General features: G+C 45.4%; 3 protein-coding genes across 4 annotated transcripts; all 3 read right to left on the bottom strand.

Annotated features, from left to right (window-relative positions):
• Positions 1-17: 17 nt before the first annotated feature.
• On the bottom strand, positions 18-6291 carry LOC124340964 (protein stoned-A-like). The gene is made up of 3 exons (XM_046793816.1): positions 5011-6291; positions 2183-2489; positions 18-1645 (listed from the first exon to the last, which is right to left on the bottom strand). Exons 2-3 carry the CDS (start codon positions 2463-2465, stop codon positions 18-20), a joined length of 1911 nt encoding a protein of 636 aa, XP_046649772.1. The 5' UTR covers positions 2466-2489; positions 5011-6291.
• A 474-nt stretch (positions 6292-6765) lies between these two features.
• LOC124340794 (serine/arginine repetitive matrix protein 2-like) lies at positions 6766-14984 on the bottom strand. The gene is made up of 3 exons (XM_046793467.1): positions 10093-14984; positions 8172-8304; positions 6766-8087 (listed from the first exon to the last, which is right to left on the bottom strand). The coding sequence occupies exons 1-3, from the start codon at positions 14286-14288 to the stop codon at positions 8031-8033; spliced, it is 4386 nt and encodes a 1461-aa protein (XP_046649423.1). The 5' UTR covers positions 14289-14984; the 3' UTR covers positions 6766-8030.
• Positions 14985-15754: 770 nt separating this feature from the next.
• On the bottom strand, positions 15755-19391 carry LOC124341022 (RAC serine/threonine-protein kinase-like). 2 transcript variants are annotated; one of them, XM_046793906.1, is made up of 9 exons: positions 19216-19391; positions 18969-19066; positions 18743-18891; positions 18569-18660; positions 18228-18468; positions 17883-18080; positions 17621-17812; positions 17108-17539; positions 15755-17037 (listed from the first exon to the last, which is right to left on the bottom strand). In XM_046793906.1, exons 2-9 carry the CDS (start codon positions 19033-19035, stop codon positions 16810-16812), a joined length of 1599 nt encoding a protein of 532 aa, XP_046649862.1. In that variant the 5' UTR covers positions 19036-19066; positions 19216-19391; the 3' UTR covers positions 15755-16809. The 2 variants fall into 2 exon arrangements, with proteins under 2 accessions (XP_046649862.1, XP_046649861.1); XM_046793905.1 differs by having other exon boundaries at positions 18969-19046; positions 19216-19390.
• Positions 19392-19479: the final 88 nt, after the last annotated feature.

Below are 19479 nucleotides of genomic sequence, written 5' to 3'. Positions count from 1 at the left end.
AGTGAAAAGCGGAAAATTTAGTTGAGAATTTTTTCAACTGCCGAAGTGTCAAAAGGATCAACTTCGTCCTCAACTGGCGAGTCGTCAAGTAAAACAAACGATGTCACCTGCAACTGAGGTTCAACCGGAAGCACAGGTGACGAAACGGTAATACAAGTATTACCAGTGGCAGAGGTATTGACGGAATTAACTACCGAAGTGTCAAATGGATTGATTGCGGAGGTGTCGAACGGATCGACGGATGATGTGTCAAAAGGGTCGACGGCAGAGGTGTCGAATGGATCAGCAGCTGGAGACTTTAAAGGTTCCCGTTCAGACTTGTTCTCTGATGGCTTCTCCTTTTCGGGTGGACTGTCGTTGAGAAAGAGAGCGTCAAACGAGTCTTGAGCTTGAAGAGGTGGGACTGTCGGATTGACTGGAGCTGACGGGCGAACCGGAGCGGGAGATGGTCGATCGATTTTAGCTGCAATAGCTGCGATTGCTGAGGCGGAAGGAGGTGGCGGAGGCCGAGAGGGTGGAGCGCCAGGCCGGGAAGGAGGAGCTTTCTTGGAAACAATACTAGTTTCGACTTGATCTTTCTTTAAAACTTTGTCGACAGAACTAGTGTCGAATGGATCGTCTCCCTCTTCTTCGTCTTCCTGCGGAAATGGTTGTTTGGCCAACGACTGGTAAGCGAGAGCTTCGAACTCGAAATCCTCCTCGTCGAGAAGTTCTGGCTGCTTCTTAGGTTGCACGGGTGGATTTGGCTTGGGAGGCTTCACAAATTCTTCGTCGATTGGCTGATTGCTGCCCTCTGGAATGACGTCAAACTCGGCGAGGATATCCTTCAAGTCAGGTTCGACACTGGAGACCAATTCTTCCCCGAGATGGACTTCACTGTGTGGTGTCTGTTGCACACTGCTGGGTCCGGCCGAGTGATTGGTCGAAGGCGTCACTCCCAACGAATTGCCTTGCAGCTTTTGATCGACCTCGTTGTCGTCGAAACAGCACAGCAACTGAATCTCGGTGGGCGGTTGAACGATTCGTTGTCGGCTGGTTGTAGATCCTTGGTGTTGTTGTTTCTGCTGATGATCGGCAGCGTTGGCTGCAGTCAATATCTCCACGGCAGCGCCGATACTAACTAGCGCTTTTTTCTTTTTAATCACGGGAAGTGGCCCGACAAGTTTCTCGACGTCTGACGTGTCAAAAGGATCGTCGCCGGCAGCAGCCTCAAGTGTTGGGCTGTCGGGAACGTAGGCAAGTTTCAATTCGCCACTAGTGGCAATATCAACGTATTCAGTGTTGAAAATGTCCTCGTCGTCTTCGTTTTCGTCTTGCTTTTCGAAATCTTGATTGAATTCCTCCGGCTGTTCCTCGGTAACCTCTTCGACTTGCTGCTGAGTGGCTGCGGCTTGATCAGTTCCAGCTTCTTCCTCGTTCAAATCTCTAAATTTATCTCCTTCTTCAAAGCCAATCCATTTGGTTTTGTGACCATTCGGTTCGGCACTGGCACCAGAGCTGTTGTTGGCAGATGAGGATGCACCGACAATTGGTTTAACCTCTTCACCAGGAGTGGGTGTTTCGGGTTTCTTGTTCCTCTGATAATAGCTTGTCTTTTTGATCCGTCCCAAGTCTTCTTGGGTTTTCTGAAGGATCGTATCAACACCTGTCGGAAATAATCATTTTATTTGGACCATTCACAAACAGCATCAGATGTCTATTACTCCGTTGTCTATCGACTTAAAACAAAACTGATATCAAAGATTTCATTTAATATTTGTACTTAGAAGTGATTTGCTATGCTGAAAATTTGAGAACACATTTTATCCTTCATTTACCAGATGACATTTGATTGTGACTACTCGAATAAATATCGAATATATTCTTGTTTTCTTCTATTCTCGATTATCTAAATTTATAAGGACTCGGAAAGATATTTGCTGATAAGTTTTCGAATCAGTTTGCAGTTGTATATATTATGAGAATTCTATGATTTCCTGAGAGCACTATAAAATAAGCTAAAATCCCCATGGAAAATCATTACAGAAATATGCAATCAATCGCGATGAAATGCGTTGATATCCATTATTCACCGATCCATTTGCCAATTGAATAATTTTACATTTTTATCGTGAAGGGGACAATGACGGATGGTTCATCAAAATCAATATTGACTTTGAGTTTGGCAACCCTTAAATATTACCTGATGTGAGAAGCTTGAATTTTTGCCACTCTTCACTGTCTTTCTTGTCGGCACCGGGCTCGGCGGCTGCGGCGGCTTCGTTTCCAGTCGATGTCCCGTTTTCTTCAGCGGATGGGTCAAAATCTTCACCAGTGGCGGCTGCTGTGGCGGCGGCGGCGGCAGCGGCTGCGGCCTTGTCACGACGATATTGTTCTAGGATTGCCGGATCAAACAGATCGTCTTCTTTCTCTTTGCCTTTCTTGCCTTTGATCTTCTTCTTCAATCCTTTGCCTAATTTGTGCATATTCTACGAGGGTCAATGCGGGAGCTGAATGAAAAAGAAATACAAAAAACATGATTGAATGTTACGTAGCATCATTCACGATATTGTAATTCTTATGCTGAGTGTTCACACTCTCACTTCAATACTGGACGAATGAATATATAGGCCTACTGTCAAATTATTAGGGTCGCTGACGTAGCTCCTGTTCAGTCTACCATTCTAGATGTTACAGGTCAGTAGGCACGGTATAAAAAAAAAGAAAGAATCAATCTCGTCTGAATATTGGACAATCTATTTTGAATTGAATTGAAACTCGCAGTTCGAGGGCAGAGCTTTGGAGGTTCTTTCCGTTTCTTTCTATATTATGTTAAAAATCGATGATACGATTTCTTTTTTCTTTCGACTTGACTGCCGGGGGAGGTGTATTCTCAGACTTGTTTTTCAAACGTTTTCTAAGCAAATATTTGCCGTGAAAAGTTTTTGGCACGTTCTCCCACATGCAGCTTGAAATGTACATGTCGAGTCGACAGACCCCACAGCGCGTCATACTCCTACCCGGTCTTGGTATTGATCGCACAAGATTCTCCCACCCATTCTGTTGTGAAATCCGCTCTGTTGTCACGCAAAGCGGACTGCGTGGAAGCAAATCCCAATAGCCCTCCTACATTCACCCCCAAAGTGAAACCGGCGAAATATTTATGCTTTCGCAACGTATATACTCGCCATCGCCGTGTAAGTGCATTCCAGAAATAGGCACGAATTCGATTCTGACGTGATTTGATTCCCTTTTCACTATACCATCACCATTTCGACCGGCATCTCATTAGCAATTAACTGTCTTTTCAATCTAGACGGGTTCCACTTTCGCTCAATTTAGTTTCTAAACGAATTCTTGTCGACTGTTCAAGCGCCCATCGATTGACGATTTCTCCGTTAGTGCAAGATAAAGTTCAACGTCAACAGAAAGCACCGTCTATTTAAATTTCTGTGCGTAAGCTCTTATCTACATGTATAGGACAGCTGGTGACAAACGACATCCAACAGTCTCCTTCTACTCTAGAGAGATTGAGAAGAGTCCGGATGGCAAACTACACGCTTCGTTACAACAATAAAAACAAAACAAAAACGAGAAAAAAGTAAAAATAACGAAATAAATCTAGCTCCTGCGTTAAATTTCCGAGAAAAATCAAACAAACAAAATGAAAAAAGAAGCAGAGGAGGAAAAAAGCGGCAGAACAAATTGAAGGGCTGTGGAAAACCAAACTAACCAGACGGAAATAGCGCTGGGTGACGGTTCAACAAGGGTGGCACGTGCTGCTGTGTCTAAACTGTCATGGCCTCGCTCTCCACATCTCTCCCAGAAAATCGAGCCTCATATAGCGCTATGCAGCTCGCTTGTGGGTTTCTATATAGAGGGGGGGACAACAACTCCCGCAAAGAACTTATTGCGTTCACGAGACACCTGCACAAGTGTCGGGTTTCCTTCGGAAATGGACGGGCAAACAAACAAAATCCGGAGCGGCAGCAGGATGAAGTGTGTGTGTATGGCAAACGGAGGGGGGAGGAAAAGAGAGTCACAGTGGCTTGAAACCGATATCTTTTCAAATAAAAATAGAGAGAGAGATACACAACAAAACAGACCGCTGTCTGACATTATAATGTCAAAAAGGGGAAAAAACAGGTGCGGGAACACATGTCGCATTGCGAATACCCTGAGCTATCCATTTACCAACTATATTTACCGGCTGTCTATATTTACATATAGCGGCTACGGGTCGGGTCTGTTATTTTGGCAACAAATAATAATAAGCCTCGACGTGTTAAAAAACATGATTTGATCGATTCGGAAATTGAGCAAGATTGTCAGCCATGTCGCAACTCGCTCTTTTAAACCTGACTGTTTACATGGCGATACAGAAAAATGTCGTCGGAAATGTTAGGGTAGTAAACTCTCTCTCTCTCTCCTTGCCGGTTCTTTCCAATCGATAAGCTTATCGACGACAGCAGCAGCAGGCGCCCTATGACGCTGTCGAAATGAAGCCCCTCTCTTTTTTTTTTCTTCCGGCGGTATAGCTTTGCTCTATAGGCTTCTCACTCTCGCCAGCAGTTCTGGCAGCCTGTCCACCTAGTCGTCAGAGACTGTGAGAGAGGGGGCCCCTAAAAATCGACCGCTTTCCAGATAGATGTGACGGTAGGAAAAGGAGAGGACCCCGATCAATACTCCAGCTAGCTCGCTAGATTTGCGCAATCGCGTTTTCGACCAACGTCATGGCAGTTGTTAAGTTGCTTTTTATTTCTTCCTCTGGTTGACACGACATTCTGTGATACCAACGAACCGTGTCGTTAACAATTAAACGGAGAATGCCAGAAATTTAGCACCAATTTTCCATTTTCCTAAAGAGATTGGCAGACGTATTCCGGGTGTCAGTCAAATGCAAAAATCAATCCCATACACCATATGATGAGTCATCATATGGTGTGTGACGTATATACACACACACAGGGCATTAGAGACAGTCCGTTTACATGGCGCAAGTTAAGAGATAAAAGAAATTAAATGAATTACCTTGAGCTCCTGTGACCATGTTTCAACTTTGATGCAGCTTAGGGTAGACCGTGCATGATCTGGTGGTGCGGTTGGTCCTCGACAGTCACCGGAATATGTGATGCAATACAGCAAAGATGTAAATTAGACGTTGGTGGACAGAAAATATTATGCACGCAAAATGTTGACAATAGAATCGGAGAGAACAACACAACAGCTGCCGAAAAAAAGCTGGAGATGAAAAAGTCTTTGATTTAATTTTTCCTTCTCAGCTCGATGAGGATCGAGAAGGTTACCAACGATCGCCGACACGCGAAGACTCGAAACTGAAAGATCGGGAACATCCCGATCGGTTTCGTTCTCCTTTCTGCCGCGAGGAGGAGTTTAAAGCAGTCGGCTCCTACTCCCGTGCTGCCCAATAAAAGCATTAAACGGCGCCCCATTCTCGAGCACAGCTAGGCTCCTCCTTTCGACGCCCACGCCCGTCGCCACGGGTGACGTCCTGCGGCTGCAGCACTGGGGAAATTTCCCGTCAAATTCTATGGGTCTCCATGACAACGCTTAGTTAAAGCTATACTCACGGCATCATTTCTCTTTTTTTTTTTTAATTATTAACACGTAACGATACCTTATGTATTTCAAAAGCACTGTGAAACTCGTGCAAACGCTTTTGCATGATGGATGACGTCGCCATCTTGTTGGTGGCCATTTTCAGCTTAAAATTCCTCCGAAAGAGCAACAGCATGACTATCTTACTTGTGTAACTTACTACTTAAATCTATAGGTAAGTAATATGCTGGATCAAATGTTCTCTCATCCTTTTACTTATTACTGGTCTGTAAGAGTAATTCACTTGGGCTTTTTGCACTAGTTGCAGCCTTCTAGTGAAATATTCGTGCAGCCAACGAAACGTCGTGAAATGTTCTCGTTAGATTGCGCAGTGATTGCCTTGAATTCAAATTGTATCGGTGTAAAAGTGTACTTTGGCTACCCAAAACTTTTACTTCTGATTTACTACACTTCTTTACTTTGGTTTTACTGTACTTTCGAAAAGTTTTACTTTGTTTTACTTCATTTTAAAAAGTGAAGGGAATGGTAACAAAACAGTAAGAATCCAACAATCTACTTAAACCGCACATAAACTTAAAAGCATCTAAAATCTGCGAACATGCCAGAAAATACGAAATAGAAATGAAGAACTTACTCAAAGTTGGTCACGAATCACGATTCACGAATAAATCCAATAGAATAGGCAATGGTAACACGTGTATAAAACCGCGCGAAAATGGACAACCTGCTCCATCGGCGATTAACTGGAAATGAGTATGAGACGAGACGAATTAACCTGGGATGTGTTGCAATATTTAAAAATATTGGCGTCAAATTTCCAAATTTTGTAATTTAAAAAATTAAAATTAATCAGAATTGTAGGGATGGTCATTAGGTTAAGCCTGAATTTTATTCATTTCTTGTTTTTTATTTATCTTTAAAACAAATATATTTAATCACTGTTGATGTTAACTCTGACAACCTCCAAGGAATTATCCCTTTCCAAGAAATTTAAAATTTAAATTAGTTTGCATTATTTGAAGGTCCAAAAAAATTGTAGTCCTTTTATACCTTCATATTCGTTCTTTTTTAATTTGTATTCATTCATTTATTATTGTTATTTTCTTTTGTCTTTCCTTTTCTATCAAAAGGATCTCTCACGGGAGTCACGGCTATGTTTTCTCACAGGGAATAGAGATCGAAATAATCAAAATGAAACGAAGAAGCCAAGGGGAAACATCATGTTATAGTGACACACCGATAAAATACACCCAATCAGTTATAAAAAGGAGGCCTATACAGTTTATATTATTAGGGAGATGGTAGGAGATGCATTGAAAATGAAACGAAATGATTTCAAACAGAAAAGGGGAATATAGGTTTAAGTTTAACAACAAATCAATATAACGGCGATTTTGGTTTTCTGGGTCGGGAAAAAGTCACACGGAAAATGAAATGTCAAACGCGGTTTGTTGAGCGAACCGGTGCGCTGCGATCATCTCCACTATTATATTACACAACACAACACAACACAACTGGAAGCTATTTTCTGGGAGATGGGAGGCGAACAAGTAATCAAAGCAAACCCACCAGATAATCATTTAAAGGTTTCAACCATAATACTAAGACAATAATAATAATAATAAGAGAGATGACGGGAGAACTAGATATCATTATGTTCTTATCGTGAATCTGAATGTATAAACCATATGAACGGTATGTACATATCGATTCAACACACAAATAGTTATTACTATTACGAATATATTCTAATTATTACTAGATTTGATCAATGGCATTTCCAATAGCATTTTTGATGATGCATTACGAGACGTTAGATTCAGTTACGACAGCCAATAAAATGAAGACCTATATCTAGCTTGATTAGATTGCAGGGGAGGGCCAAAAAAGCTACTCTATGGAAACACACAGCACAAGGAGAGTATACTATATAGAGGGCAACTGATGTATATATATATATTTGAACACAACAACAACATGGTTTCCTAATCTTGTTGGTTGGTTGGCAGTTATTAACTGTCCTCTCCAATGAGAAGCAGGAACTAAATTGACTGGCTAGCAGCAGCAGATGACTAGACACACACACACACAATGCCACTTTGATGACGAGAGAGAGAGAGAGCTATAGGGGGAGAATTTGTTCCGAGTCCACAGGATTTGTTCTGTTGTCCGGCGAAAGACAGCGCGGCGGAGGCAGATATATAGAAAGCAGCAGCACATACACAGAAAACGAACAGACGGCGGACATCACGCCGCGCCATGTTTTGGCAGTTGCGGTTATCGCTTCTCTCGACACTATATGATAGATTATACTAACTCCAATGGGTATATGGCAATAATATAACAATATACAAACGATGGCCGAATTGTAATTTAGACGCGAAGGAATCGATTATAAAACGAAGATGACATTTATTCGCTTCTTCCGCTTGACAGATTCGCGTTTCCTCTCCGCCATGCTATAATAACGTCTACTCGGTTGATATGGATGACTCTTCTTCCGGACTGCTACTAGGTATTTCTTCACTCTGCGAAAGATGGTAGTTGGCCAAATGGTATTATTATTATATTGATATCTTTATGTGGTAATCAAAGAATTGTGAATGTAGTACCGGAGCTACGACCGAACTTCGGTTACTGTGAACGTCCAAATCCATGCCAAATGGAGCAACCGAGAGCAAATTGGACTGTGCCAGAGCGTTGGCTTCCATGTCGTCCAGGTTGTTATCCAATTCGGCCAGAGAACTATCAAATATATATACCAAGGAAAGTTAGTAGTGCTATATTCATCAGATTGGCGAAAGAAAATGCAAGAGTATGGTCGTAAATATCTGTGCTGTCGGTCTCACGAACTCTGATGACTTTTTGGCATGTCACATTTGACGCGGTCGTGCGTTATTCAATTGAACCGAAATGGAGGGCTGCACAGCCAAAACACAAGAAGAAGAGAGAAAATGCGGACCATTTCCACGCGGAGAATGAGCCATGGTACATATACAAAAGGATGCGGAGGGAGAGGATTTACGGGGGGAGCAAATGGTGGAATATAAGAGCGGGACGTCTGTCGCGAAATAAAAACAAAAATCAATACTCAACCAGTGGAAGTCTGTGTGTATACATTTCTCGATCGACAACTCTGCTATTTATATATAAACGCAGAGTTAGAAAATTGTAACAGAATTTGTACAGGTCCCTTTGTTGCGCGTCTTTTTTATTTTATTTTTTGGCGGGGCTTTCAAACACGATAACAAAATGACAACTACTTTGACGTGTTGTCATTGTCTTTTTTATTTTTTCTCGGTTTGGGTACATGTACATATTTTGGGGGAAAGTTGTCTTCCAAGTTTTGTTATTAAATAACTGGCAAAGACCCAGTATTGCATCGATAGATTTCTCCCTCCGGGAACGCCAGACAAGGGAGAGAGTCTATCTATAAGACAACCGACTGCGCAGAGAGCGCGCTGCCCGATGACCTTTGGCATTACAAAAGAGATCGCCAGTGATTGGGGAGTAGAGCGCCGTATAGTACGACATCCCGTTCGTGAGCAAGACCAGAGTCTGCAAACAGCCACACAAGACGGGCGAACGAAAAAATCTGCACCGTGAACCACACTATATACTCGCTTCTTTCCTGTCTCTCTATTATGTACAAGAGTTTCCATATCCTTTCCATCAACTTTTGGCCGCTTGATGAACGAACCAAGTTTCTTTGATGCAACCTCCCAACCAGAAAAAATCGATAAATGTGTTCACCACACAGTCCCTCGTTCTTTTGCCAAACGTTGTTGAAGCCTGGCCTTATTCGATCGTCTCTGTGCTGAATTGAAGAAAAACCAAAAAGTCATAAGTTCACAATAAAATAATGGCGAATGTTATAACCATAAGTCAACAGCGTACGATTGGCCATAGGATTTTCCTTCACGTCGTTTTTTTTTCAAGGAGCGCCGAGCGAAGCCTTACACAAAATCAGGCAGCGCGGTACCTAATCAATATCTTGCAAGGGCAGATATTTTTTCAGGGTGGGGAGCGTTATGACAACCGTTGAGCTGAAAAGTCAATGGATAGAGAGAGGAGGGGGGGGGCGGCTCCTAGCCGTGAAAACACTATAAAACAGAACGTGAATTACGACTACGCATGACTGTTGGAGGGAATAGATAACCTTATAGTATTCCCGAACAGAGATATAAGTTACATTTGTTCTTTAATTGTTTTGTTCTTCCAGATCTTGTGTAACACGACTATACCGGATCGGTGCCAATGCTGCCGGTTACTCGTGTCTATACCGTTTGGAAATAGAAAATAAGGAGCTAGAGCCGATAACAACATAGGCGATTGACGTGATAAAATAATAACAAAGCCATTCGACCTGCTCGGCTAGCTGCGAAAAAGATAAAAGGAGAAATAAAGAAATGGGAAAGAAAGAAATACCAAACACCAAAAGAGAAAAGGATGCGCAAAGGGAAGAAAATGTTCTACAGTATATCCGGGACAAAGTTGAATAATATAACCGATAGAAAAGATGTGCGCAATCACCTCGACTGGGAGATTCTTTGGCGAATTGAAACGGATGCCTCGTCATCGTCTGGCGGAGGCGATCGATCCTCTTCCATTTCAGTTTCTTCGATCTCTCTCAGAAGCGCCGTTTCACTGCTGACGGAATCCTTCCGAACTGGTAGGACTAGATTTATCTTCTCCGGATCCTCCTCCTCTTCTTCTTCTTCTTCTTCCAGCTCTAGTCTTGTGTCAGTCGCTTCATCCGGCTTATTCGCTTGAACCACCAGAGTTGACTCTTGGTTATTTTTGGCTTTATTATTCACCATCACTATGATGGCTTTGGCTTCTTTGACAGGTTCGGGAATCTCTTCCACGTTGATCCATTGCTGACTGGATTTGGTGGGCTGTTGCGGCGGCGGCGGCTGATTCTCTGCTGGCGCATCGTCAACACTCGTCGTCCCCTGATGTTGGAAACGCTTCCGTGTAACAAAAACCTGTTCGGAGAACGCCTCCCAGTTGCTACAGACGCTGCCCACCGTCACTTTGACAGCTGGGACGGCCACAGTCGAGGCTGATGCAGCTAAATCGTCCACGGATTCATCCCGTTCCGGTTTCGGTAACGAAACTTTGATTTTGGGAATCACCAGAGCTACTCCTCCCGACGATGGATCTTCTCCGGCGGCGATGACGCTATCCGTTCTGGCGATTTTGACGTAATCGTTGATGGAACTCGGTCCGAAAGAAACGGAGCAACGGGGTCGCTGAATGGGCGTTGTTTTCAGCTCGCTTATTCTCATCCGGACGGGCGTAATGACCGGAGCGATAGGGCGTTCGATTGGCAAAGTTGTCGGAACGAACGGCAACTCCTCCTCGATCGAATCCTGTTGATGGAAGAAACTGATTTCTTCTTTGCGAGGTTGAATCGAACCCGACGGAATGGCCTCTTCCGATTCCACCAGATTATCGCCCGACTCGTTTCCCGTATCCAAAACTTGGTGCTGGAATCCAGCATCGCCTTCGTCCAAATCGTCGCCGGAATCTCCCAGCGATCGGCCGGGTGACGAATCGCGCGAAGGCAATGGCAGACTCAACATTCGACTTCCGGATTCTTGGCCGTTTGGACGGCCAGCCGCCGACGACGCCATTGACAATTTCTCATCGACAGCTTCGAGTTCTGGTTGCTGGTCTTTTAACTTGCTGCTCTTTCCGCTCCGCTTGCCAAATAGCACGGAAAGAACGCTGCGGCCTTTGTGTCCGTCTTTCTTGCTGTCCGTCCTTTCCGGTTGCGAATGATGTGCTGGACTGTCGTCGGAAGAGTCTCCGCCTTTAGCCGATTTGGCCCAACTGCTCAATTCACGATTAGCCGTTGATGATTGCTGATCCGTTTGGGCTTCTTCGGCTCCTTGATTCGATCTCAAAGTGCTGCCCACCGACGTCCGCCGGCTCGGGAACGGAGACGATGGCGACGGTGAAGCCGATTCGAAACGTCTCGAAAGAGCCGGAGAGGCTAACGGTGAACTCTGGGCAGACGAATCGGATTGAGGAACGAAACTCTGAGGCGGCTTGGGACAGGCCACCGGTTTGGGCATGTGACGGCCCGGACGGACCGGATTTGGCGAGGCGGCGACCGTCGAGGCTGCCTTATTGCTGGCCAGCATTAATGCGATATGTCCATTGCTGTGCTGTGAAGGCGGGCTGGCCGTGTCTTCTGAAGAGGACCTGGACTTTTTCTTCTCCGGCGACAATTCAAACGTCGACAAATGATGAACCGGCCAAGTGGCTTCGAACTCGGACACAACTTGGTCCGGCCAATGGGTGGCGAAATCGACCGTCTGCTTATTCTCGTCCGTCGCTCCCATCAGGCTGGACGACGAGCTGTTACTCTGCGTCGTCTTAATATTCTCCTCCCGATGATTGCGCATCATGGCCGGCATATCGGAGACGGAACAGGAGGAATTGGATAATCGGTCATCGTCCTCTTCGTCCTTTTTCCGTCTTTGCAGAGCGGCTTCGACCAGCTGGATGGCCTCGAGGACTTGACTTTCCTGGCGGGGGATTTGTTTGGCTCCGCAGAACGACGTTTCGACCAGCATCCGATGAGGCGAAGGCGATCGGTTAACTCGACGGTCGGGCACTGGAGTCGAGTGGTTGCTCAACAATCGCAGGCTGGGACTGCTGGGCCGCGATCTGGGCTCCGTTGTGTATTTAACAGACATGGTCGGCTGACTGCTGCTGACCGGCGGATCGACGTCCTTCGGATGAATAGCTGGACGTGAAAGTGGAGTGTTGTCGTCGTCCTCTACGGCCAGTTTAGATCCGCAGAATGAGGTCTCGACAATCATCGGCGAAGGGGATCGCACGGGCCGTCGATCCCGATCGGGAGTCGGGCAATGATGACTCAAAATTGTACCGCAAGGACTGACTGGGCGAGATCGAGGCTCGGTGGCGTACTTGACTGGCTGCGGGTGGATGGAAACTTCAGTGACGTTATGGTCAACCTCCCTGGCCGCCGGCAAGTAATTGGCTCCTGCCACCGAATCCTGCTGACGGACTTGCTGCTGCTGGGCTCCGATAAAGGAAGTCTCGACTCGCATGCGATGCGGCGAAGGGGATCTGGCCGTCCGGTTGATTAAAATTGGCGATTCACTACGAGAAATGGAAGCCGCTGTGACGATGGGCTGGTGGTGGTGGGCAGACGGAACGGGACTAGCCGGCCTAGAGCGAGGCTCAGTCGCGTATTTGATTGGCCTCAAACCAATCGATCCTTCCGGGCCTCCGGCCTCTGAAGGCCTTGTCGATAAGCTGCTAGGAGCTCTAGTCGACGGAACCGGACTGGGTGCTGCTGCTGCTGCATCTTCTTTGCTGTCCCGTCTGGCCAAATGTTTCGGGCCGCAAAAGGACGTCTCGATCATCGGAGATGCACAGCGATTCCCGCCCGGCAACGATTGAGACCCGCGTCGAGAACCGGCGGCCGCTACGGGCATCAAATTCAAAATGCTCTTGTTAGCGGTGGGACTAGCCGGCCTGGATCGAGGCTCCGTTGCGTATTTGACGGGTTGGATGGAGAGAAGTGAGCCAAGACTGGGCATAGGGCTAGGCCCCCTGGGCGCCACATCGTCATCAGCAGGCACTTTCATTTGCATTTGGCCGCAGAACGAAGTTTCGACCAGGGTCCGATGAGGCGAAGATGAGCGTCGCTGGCATCTGGGTGAGGCCAACCACCGGGCAGACGGGCCGGCGAATTCGCTGTTGGCCGGGTTGAGACTGGCTGCCGGCGACGGAGCCGACCAGCCCATTGGACTGGTCGGGCGCGACCGAGGCTCTGTGGCGTACTTGAACATAAAGGCCCGCATGCAGCCGGGCGATGAAGGAGTGCCAATCGGCGAAGCGCATCTGCTGGACGACCCGTCTCCCAGCCAAGTGTTTGGATTCAACAGAGACGGGCGTCGTGACGCCTCAAATTCTAAAAGCTCTTCCTCTTCTTCGGCCTCTTTGGCCGCAGCGGCCGCCAAGGTCTTGGGTCCGCAGAAGGAAGTTTCCAGCTGCATTCGATGCGGTGACGGCGAGCGACGGCCCGAAAAGGCCGACAGAAACGACATGCCGGACGTTGCCGACACGTTGGATGAGATGGAAGACAGTCTCGTTTCCCGGCACGGGAATGCGAAAGGATCGGTGGCGTGCTGGTTGTTTCTCGTCCCCATGGACCCCCTCCGTTCCAGTGGGTTGCCGGGCGGCGCCTCGGCGACGTTGCTGGACGCTTGTCCACCACTCCTGCCAACTGATCCCGGGGCCGATTTGCCTCCTGTTGCCAGGAGCGACGAGTTCCTGGAAAGTCTTCCCTTGATGGAATTGGTCGAGTACGGGATGCCCATTCCTTCGGCACCGGATGATCGGAGATCGACATCGGCCGCTCCTTCCAGGAAGGCCGATGTCACATTGTCGGCGGCCATGTCCAGGCCGAAAATCTCCCTCTCGGGAGTCGAATCGCCACTTTCACCCTGCGATGGACTACTGGCCTGTTCGACGTCGATCCTGGGCGTCGTCGGCGTTTGTGCTGTTGAAGTGGAGGCCGAAACGTCGTTGATATTGTCCGTCTGCTGGTAGCGCTCCTCGCAAATTTCCGGCATGGGCTGGTAGCCTTTCGATTCGGGACTGGACAGATCGTCAAAAGAGTCCTCAAAGGAGGCGAACGGAGCCGGCCCTAGTTTCTTTTGACGTGCTGTCTTGTTAGCCATTATAATGCTCGTCTAAATAACTCTCAGAGAGTACGAGCAACAACAACGCTGCACATGTATAGGCACAATCAACTGCTCGAGGCTATGATCCACAACGTCGGTAACAATGTCCGTTTCGACAATCACGTAACGGAATATGTATGCGAGCTGGATGTGATTGCCAGTCATGGAAAAATCAAAATTAAAAAAAGACGAATGAATTTAATCGTTTCGACTGCTGGGCTGGCTATGAGAAAACTTTCGTGCAACACCACTCGACGCATCGATCGATTCCTTTTTTTTCGACTGGTTGGGGGCACCTTATCACCTATTTAGTCGTCCTTGCAGCCATTTCTATCCATTCCCTGTTGTTCGCTGTGTCGTTGCTCTAAAGCGATCGAGGCATTGGGGAACCATCTCTCGTCCAAGTGACGTGGCCGTTGTCCTCTTCTCAGGCTGCCCAGCACTGTCCTTTGGTGGTCGCCACTAGAGTTGCCGTAGAAACCAACACGAACACACAAGACACTTTTCGGGCCACGATCCGTTATTTGCAAACTGCACGACACACACCTGCAATGAGTTCAAATAGGGGTTTGATAAGGAAATGAGTGCACTTTGAAAAAACACGACTGAAAAGTGATTGGGAGCCGAAAAGAATGTGAGCCCGTCGTCGTTCGATTTTCGGGCTAGAAGCTTTCGAGCCTCTATACACCAGCAGCAAGCCTTACGGTAGCACTGAGGCAGATTTGGCAGTCGGTGGCATTGATCGCCGCATCGTCCCACCCCCCCCTCCATTTTTTACCCTCCATGACGCAACGACACTGCACATCCTCTCCTGCGCAGCTCCTCCATCGCGAAGGGGGACCATCGTGATGGAGGGACTTGAAGACCGGGAGCAGCAGAGAAACGAGAGGTTCTTTTCCCCGGCCACAATGCCCATGTATTTAGTCTAGTCAAGTATGCACACAATAAAGGTAATTTTTCTTGACATTCGGCATCTGGGATTTTTAAGGGGTTTAGTTTTATTTTCCACCGTGTCGATAATCGACGTCTAACTCTGCAGTATTGGAAGCCATTGATATTGGACACTGCACTCGTTACAGTATACCTATACACACAAAAAAAACGTCACTGGTATGACATCATTTATGGCCACGGTTAGTCAAATGTAGTAGATGTGTGATTTGCATTGTCGTTGAACTGGGGGAAACCGATGTGTTTGTCATTTCAGTGCTCAACCGTTTTGTCGACATGAAATTGTTGCATGTCGCACGTCCACTTTGTGCTCAACCAACTGCTGTCCTGCAGTCAATTTGGAATGAAGGACAGATGGCACGTGGCTGCCCGCCATCAATGGTTAAACGACACACTAAATAACAAATACAAATGGCATCATAGAAACGACTGGCTTTCAAGGTGCAGCCAACGATTCCTCCCGCGCGTACAATTTCCTGACGTCTAAAAGAAGAATTATGAATTAGAATCGATTCCCAGAAAATGTGTATCATACAGTAGCAAAAAAGAGGAGGAGAGCGCACGCACACACACACAACTGTAACAGTAAAAAAAAAGTCCCACGCGTAACCTCAGGTGCATAGTTTTGAGAGACCCGAACAAGAAGTAAGACGAAACGAGGAAAATGAATTTCCATGCCATTTTCACAATTTTTCAATGATAAGCAAAAACGGTAGAGAAAGGGATTCGAGAAACAGTTGTGAGGCAGAAGGATATAACAAATGGAGGAGGCACCAGCCCTCATGCGAGCTGTAATTCGTGGAGGTGTCAAAAGAAGAAACGAACAATTTGATCTTTTCATAGGGAAGGAGGACATCGAGGGAGAGGAAAAGAAGTAATAAACGAATGAAACCAACGACAAAGAATTAAAGCAAACACAATCCCCCATTTTTCATTAACTGTTCACTGGGTGGGTTTTTACCAAGATTAAGATCGCAATTTAACAATCAAAAAAGGGAAGAAAGAAACAACAAAATTTCTCAATAATTATTAAGAGGTCAACAGGGCAGCTGGAGAAGGGAAAGACAGGAGCTATGTACTAAACTAACTTGGTAACCTCTTATTTTTAAAAAAAACACGGACGATTTTCTAGACGGTAATTAGTTGAAATGTTCCCTCCCCCCCTTAATGTTTGAACGGAAATGATGTCTTCATTCTTACTGGTATATTCTACTTCTAAGTCGGTACGACGGTCGATTGACTTGAGGCTATCGAAGGCCAGCTGCACCGGAATTTGTCGGAAGGGATTGGTATAAAAGAAAGAATAAACCGTGGCGACTGTCTCTGAACTAGACCCCCAATCCTGTTTTAACTAAATGCATTTTTTTACTTGTCGGGCTAAAGTCCCGCAAAAGACCCGCCGTCTATTCTAGACAAGAGACCATGCGTGTGGTTCTCTTTTTTACACCGGCTTCAATATTCGGCACTGGCAGGGCAAGTGTGTACACGATTTGCGATGCACACCCTATAACTGGGCTCTGTAGTTTTTGTTTTTCGAAGGATTCGAGAAGAAATTGCAAGGCGGAACCTAGCCGAGAGCCGCGTGCGTGAGCGACGTGTTGGAACCTAAAGTGGAACTGGCTTCGGGACAGTACGAAAATTTTTCAAAGTAGCAAGGCGGTTCCACTTCCTCGCTGATGCTGTGGAGCGGCCCGGGATCCGGTGGTGTCAATTCCACTGACTCGCCAGTAAATTCCGATTCGAAATACCGAGTGTCTGTTTCACTCACCACCTGCGGCTTGAACGGCGGTGGAATCTGCGACGACAAATTCAATGGGTGATGAAAAAAAAAAAGAGAAAACTATGAAAACAAATACAACCAATACCTTTCGCTGCTCGAGGTCCGTCCAAGAGATTGGCAAGAAGAATGGATGTTGAGTGATTTCTTTATAATCTTCAGGGCCGCCTCCCAAACGCTTTTGAGGATCTTTAGCTAACAAACCGCCGAGAAGTTCCTTGGCTTCCTGGGAAAGAGTTCGGGGGAATCGAACTTCCTCCAAGAGAATGCGTTCAAAGAGAACGTCGTGGTCACGGTCGTAAAATGGAAGACGGCCGCACATGAGCTCGTACATGACGACACCTAAACCCCACCAGTCGACTGCCCTTCCGTAGTCGTTGTCCTCGAGCACTTCGGGCGCAAGATATTCCGGTGTTCCACAAAACGTTTTGGTCGTCCGCCCGTAAGTGATGTCCTCTTTGCAAAGTCCAAAATCGGCTATTTTAATGTGTCCATCTTTGTCGAGTAACAAATTTTCCAGCTGTAAGTTGAAACAATTAATAGATATGCACAGATATTAAAAGATTTGCGAGGAATAATCAATTCCAAACAATGATTATACTTTAAGATCTCTGTAGATGATTCCCTGCTCGTGTAGATAACCGAGCGCTGAAACAATTTCCGCTCCATAAAATCGCGTCCTGTCTTCAGAGAAAATTCTCTCGCGCGAAAGATGGAAAAACAGTTCGCCTCCGTTGACGTATTCCATTACGAAACACAGTCTTTCAGCGGTTTGAAAGGAATATTTCAACGCCTTTTTAGAGAATGTAAACAGATGTGAATGAAAGGACGAAAGATATAGATGAATGAAGTCTGTCGCTTACAATCAAAAAAGGATGGTTGGTGGTTTGCAGTACGCGGTTTTCCGTCAGCGTATGGGCAACTTCATCTTTCGCAATAATGACTTCCTTTTTCAGGATTTTTATGGCGAATAAGTGCCCAGTGCCTTTTTCTCGGCAAAGAATGACTTTTCCGAACGTGCCTTTGCCCAACATTTTGATAAATTCAAAATTTTCCAAAGTCTAATGTGAATAAAGGAAAGACAACAAAAAATCCAATATAATACGTCGTTTTAGATTAAAAATAAAAACTGGATTATCGCTGTTTCAACAAATAACTAACTATAACTCCGATGTTTCTTAGTCAGTTCAATGAATTGATTTACGTACCACTTTCTTTTTTCCTGAATGATGGGGTCGATTAGACGTTCCGGTTATGAGAAATTTCATTTGAAATTCATCATTTCCTGAATCCATCGGCGAAGAAACCATTTTATTGGACAGAGATGAGGGTGACGAAGAGTTTTTCAGATCGTTTTCTTCGCATACAGCTGGCATATCTACGTCGGTACTATCTGTATCTGTATGAAGTCGCGCAGCCACATGCTCTATAGCGACCATCCATTCTTCCCTATAATACCAACATAATTTTTTAGATAATTAGTTTAATCCACTTTCAGATTATATGTTGTTATGTAATCTGAAATAAAAAGTTTTGTTCATTCACACACCTTTCTTTTTCTGACTCAACATGAAAAGTTCTTTCAATTACAGTTGTCCACTGAAGACCACGAATATGGAAAGTGAATGGTTTTGGGCGGTCCTATAGTTGAAGGGGGTATTGTGAATATTGTTTTAAAATTGGGAAAAAACCCACAACAAATGCATTTTGCTAAATTTCTTACAGCTTTCATAATTTGGCATCCTTTTACAGTGAAATTATTGAGTGGTTCGGCAAGCCCAATGCTTGGTTCAGGCTTGTGCTTGAATCCAAGTAATGACCCATCATCTAGCAGCACAAAATATCTTTGACGCCAGTTTTTTATGTGTTCACCTGAAAAACAAAGGAATGTTTAGCAAGTATCCACAACAACAATAAGATTGTAAGTATTGTTGTTATGCTAAACCCACCTCTTTTTAGTAGCCAGCCCTCCTTAATAATGGCAGGAGATTTTGCTGGCACTACAGACTCGGCCATTATGAAAATACCTAGAATAAATTAAAATGTTCTAGATTTGAAATTAGAACAGTAATGAGATCACAACTGGACTACATAAAACAACAATATGGGAATTGAGGAGCGGAAGCGATTTAAGACATAATCCGCCGTAAATTTCCTCACAATGTCAGCTCCAAATGTAAATAAATATTTTCTTACCATTAATTTATTTGATGAACCATCAAAATATTGTTTTTTTTTAACCGAACTAGAAAATTTCTAGTTGTTTTCAGAAGTGCGTGATTTTCCTCGTTGGCAAGCAGTAAGAATGCAATGGCTGAACAGCGCCATAATTTAAATAACGACAGTTTTACGAACTAGAAAACAAAAGAGTAGCAGCGTACGCCAGGGTTCGAAAAGCGCCAAACTCGAAATGACCACGTAGACGATATGAAAACGTCACAACGTAGCATTCAACAAAGT

The sequence above is a fragment of the Daphnia pulicaria genome, chromosome 5 (genome assembly GCF_021234035.1).
Source record: "Daphnia pulicaria isolate SC F1-1A chromosome 5, SC_F0-13Bv2, whole genome shotgun sequence".
NCBI lineage: Eukaryota > Metazoa > Arthropoda > Branchiopoda > Diplostraca > Daphniidae > Daphnia > Daphnia pulicaria.
Note: the sequence above shows the minus strand (reverse complement) of the source record. Positions and strands in the feature narration are given on the sequence as shown.

Coding starts and splice junctions, on each gene's coding strand:
- LOC124340964 (XM_046793816.1), bottom strand. CDS start 2,465: ATGCACAAATTAGGCAAAGGATTGAAGAAGAAGATCAAAGGCAAGAAA. Junction 1,646..2,182: donor ATTCAAGCTTCTCACATCAG/GTAATATTTAAG, acceptor TATTTCCGACAG/GTGTTGATACGATCCTTCAG.
- LOC124340794 (XM_046793467.1), bottom strand. CDS start 14,288: ATGGCTAACAAGACAGCACGTCAAAAGAAACTAGGGCCGGCTCCGTTC. Junction 8,305..10,092: donor CAAAGAATCTCCCAGTCGAG/GTGATTGCGCAC, acceptor TATATTTGATAG/TTCTCTGGCCGAATTGGATA. Junction 8,088..8,171: donor GAAGTTCGGTCGTAGCTCCG/GTACTACATTCA, acceptor CATCTTTCGCAG/AGTGAAGAAATACCTAGTAG.
- LOC124341022 (XM_046793906.1), bottom strand. CDS start 19,035: ATGGCCGAGTCTGTAGTGCCAGCAAAATCTCCTGCCATTATTAAGGAG. Junction 17,813..17,882: donor CCAACCATCCTTTTTTGATT/GTAAGCGACAGA, acceptor TTCTCTAAAAAG/GCGTTGAAATATTCCTTTCA. Junction 17,540..17,620: donor TCATCTACAGAGATCTTAAA/GTATAATCATTG, acceptor TTCAACTTACAG/CTGGAAAATTTGTTACTCGA.